General features: G+C 44.4%; 1 protein-coding gene across 1 annotated transcript; it reads left to right on the top strand.

Annotated features, from left to right (window-relative positions):
- Positions 1-2,782: 2,782 nt before the first annotated feature.
- On the top strand, positions 2,783-3,512 carry LOC127003598 (uncharacterized; the record flags this gene model as incomplete). Its single annotated transcript, XM_050870508.1, is given in 1 exon segment — positions 2,783-3,512. A coding segment is annotated over 1 exon segment (123 nt), but the record flags the coding sequence as incomplete, so codon positions are not given.
- Between the last annotated feature and the right edge of the window lie 203 nt (positions 3,513-3,715).

Here is a 3,715-nt window from a genome sequence, read left to right as displayed (position 1 = left end):
ACTAATGAGACACGACGGGGCAAAACGGAAAAAGAAAAGAAAGACAGCGAAACGAATTGAAATGAAGAGCAAGAAACGGGAGGGAAGAAAGATAAACATGAAACTGCGATGAAACGGTCCAGAAATCGAGCAAAAGGGAAAAAGACTAAAATAAAACTACAATCACCGTGAATTAAAAAAAAATTGGAGAGAAATAGCTTAAGAAGGTGAAAGGATATATATATATATATATATATATATATATATATAGAGAGAGAGAGAGAGAGAGAGAGAGAGAGAGAGAGAGAGAGAGAGAGAGAGAGAGAGAGAGAGAGAGAGAGAGAGAGAGAGAGAGAGAGAGAGAGAGAATGTAAAATAGTGATGCTACCCAAACCTTGATTCAAATGCCTCCTCTAATGTATGTGAAATACCCCCATCCTCCATTTTATCCCCAGGTGTCGACAGGCCACCTGGATGTGTACATGTAATGACCTGCGGGAGTGAGAGGGTGAAGCGATCATGTCAGGTAATTTTCGGAAAGATGTAAGATACAAGAAGGAACAAAACAAGAATATATGGAACAATAATGAACAGGAAATAGTCTTTAGTTTTAACGAGTATTCCTGTCCTAGTGGCTTAAGCTATTCGTCAGATATTTTACATACTGAATCACTTCCTGTACCTAAGTATGAATGATTTAATACTCTAATAATCCTGTGCGGTGTAAAGGTTAGTTTTTTTTCTTAAGGCTAATAATAATAATTTTGTATAAATGTCAGTGAGCTGACCCTGACCCGAGGTCCCTTAATGCCGCCCGCCACGATGGAAGCTGCCACTGCTGTCACTACCCTTCGCCACTCGCTCTCGTGCCCTACATTTATTTAAAATCTAAAGTATTTCTTAGAAGATAAATAGCACCCTCAAGAGCCTGTGTGTGTTTCTGAATATTCATGGTGTCATTTATTTTTTCATTTGCACAAGCCGATCCACTTATTCCTCAGTTTTCATTTTACTAAATCTCTGAAATGTATGAAATTAACCCTTATTTTATTTATTAATCTACACAGAAGGCAAAGTTTTTTTTATAAGCAGTGAGAGAGAGAGAGAGAGAGAGAGAGAGAGAGAGAGAGAGAGAGAGAGCGGAAGGCGAAGGGTCGATGGCTGTACTTTTCACCTAGGCTCTAATCCGATAATTGGAGACATGTGGTAGCGTGGCGGAGGACATACCCGCTAAAGTCAACGCCAAAATGATCTGGACAAACCTGTTGCACTATAGCACTCGCATCGTTGTGGAACGCTGAGGTAAGTTTCAACAGGGGTTACTCGCAGCCTATGTCTATCTCAAGTAGGCTCTAGACTCAGTGCATCGTGAGGTATTCTGCGGATCTGTGGGATTCCTACATAGATTATTGACTTACTCGCCTTTTCTCTGGAACTGAGAGTGCCTTGAAGTGTGGGGAAAGGGTTTCCGGCTTCTTCCCTCTTAATGGAGGGGTGAGGCAGGGATAGGTCCATGCTCCATCACTTCTCAACACTTGCATGGACTGGGTATTAGGCAAAGTTGTTGATTAAAGTCGTTGCGGAGCATCTGGTGGCGACATCAAAGTCACTGACCTTGTTTTAGCTTGTGATGTACTTCCTGCGGAATCGCTGGGGGTTCTGGTGTTGGTTCATTAAGTGATGCATGGGGAAACGAAGCCTTTGAGACACGGGGCCACGGAGTTATGTAGTAATACAATTTCTCGCCACTGCAAAGAGTGGCACTCAGGATACTCCCTAAATAAACTTCTTTCTGCTGTTATTTTGTTATTATTTGTCGTTATTACTTAATGATCACGGAAGTAAAGCTAGGCAAATAGAAACACTAATAATATGTAAGAATAACAAGAACCGTGTTCCTAACAATTATCAGCCAAACGAGTAAACAGTCATGTAGCAGAAATAAAAGGCTGGCCTGGATTCAAAACAGTATGGCTAGGCAGGTTCTACTAATTTAAATACTGGTAATACCGGTGAAACGGATTGACAGTAGTAGCGGTCCAGAAGTAGTGATTTTTACAGGACACCAGTGGTACTAGAAGGGATATTTATATCGATGTGTGGGAATGCATCCTGTCTTGAGTTTTACATTTATTTCATGGAAGAATTGCGAATAAATATAGGAAATAAGGAGAGGGATAGGGATAGGCATGTCGACCTCGTAGACCGAGGGTTCCCTGTTGATCACCGTTAGAAGAGGCCTACTAGTGAAGTTGTTTGCGGCCGTCTCTTCAACACCTACAACACTAGGCAGGGCTAGTGCCTCCCCACGTGTTTGCTGTGAGTGGTACCCCGTATTCTTCCCGTGCCCTCTCATCTGGGAGTTGAGTATACCACGAGGCGGGTTAAAATTCCATTATTCTCCCCGTGCCCTCTACTTTCGGAGTTGAGTATACTACGAGGCGGGGTAAAGTTATACTCAGTGGGCAGCACGCTGCTTTGGTGGGAGTGTTGGAGTAAGACGGGTGGCCCAGTGTGGCCCCGATGGATCAATCGACTGATCATGTCTTGGCTACGACAGCGACAGGGGTCACTGTCAGGTGGGTGACCGGAACGCTCCTGCGGCCGCCGCTGAACACCGGGCAGTCTACGCATATATTTGTCCCACTACCCTGGCTGTTGGGTGTGGTTTTGCTCTAACATCCATATCGCTCAACAAAATCTCCTTTTTGTCGCCCTCACGCAAGATCCAATGTTATTAGCTTCGCCCATGGCTCCATATTGTGTCCCTCACCCCAGTGTTTTCTCTTTCACAGGCGAGCACCCAGGAGCCCTACAAACCAACGGGGGGAGAAGAGGCGGCGGCGGAGTGTCACCTGTGGAGGCCATGATGGGACCCTTCCTCCTCCTTTTTTTGCTGCTGCTGCTTAGTCACTCACCTTGCTGAGCTACTCGCCGGACGATTTTGCGACGCATAATTATCGTCATCATCGGGGAAACAGGTTTCTTAAAGGTTCTTTAAGACTGATAAAGAATAAGACAACATACTGATGCGCCGCCTTCCTCAACTCTTAGAAGGACGTCTGTTGTGGGCGTGGCGTGTATGGTCACCCCCACCCCGCCGTCAGGGATGCGATCAGTTTATATACCTCAGTGTGCAACGCCAGCGGTGGAAGCTGCTAGGACCAGACTGTGAACGTCGAGTCTCGGCAGACTACTGAATGTTGAAGTGCCAGGAAAGGCTTGAGATTTAGGGGTGGAGTGGGAATATGTGTGGGTAAATTGATGGATGGATTAAGGCCAAAGTATATATACCGCAAAGTAGAAGCGCCGAAAATATTATTGGAACAGACGGGCGTGAGTGAAGGCGCTGTGGAGTAAACACTTTACGCACCAGTGTCACGGTGATATAATTAATCCACCAAGTTGCTGGAATAATGGGAATGCTCCAGTCTACTTGTGGTATTTTCCGCAATCAAATGGTTTTGAATATGTGTAGATTGTAATGCGTTGCACAATAAAGTTATGTTCATATTATCAAACGAATTCTCTTACTTATTGTTTTATTTGATTTTCTTCTCATCGTTACACAGATTACCAGGCTACCTGCATCACTTAACTGCAATCATTTTATTTCTTTACCTGCACCACGACAGCACAAGCCAACGCTCATGCGATTGCTTAGGTACCACACATCAGTTAAATTCCGCCGTGTAAATACGAGAGAGAGAGAGAGAGAGAGAGAGAGAGAGAGAGA

Source organism: Eriocheir sinensis, chromosome 25, assembly GCF_024679095.1.
Source record: "Eriocheir sinensis breed Jianghai 21 chromosome 25, ASM2467909v1, whole genome shotgun sequence".
NCBI classification, from domain to species: Eukaryota; Metazoa; Arthropoda; class Malacostraca; order Decapoda; family Varunidae; genus Eriocheir; species Eriocheir sinensis.
This window is presented reverse-complemented; position numbering and strand designations above follow the sequence as displayed.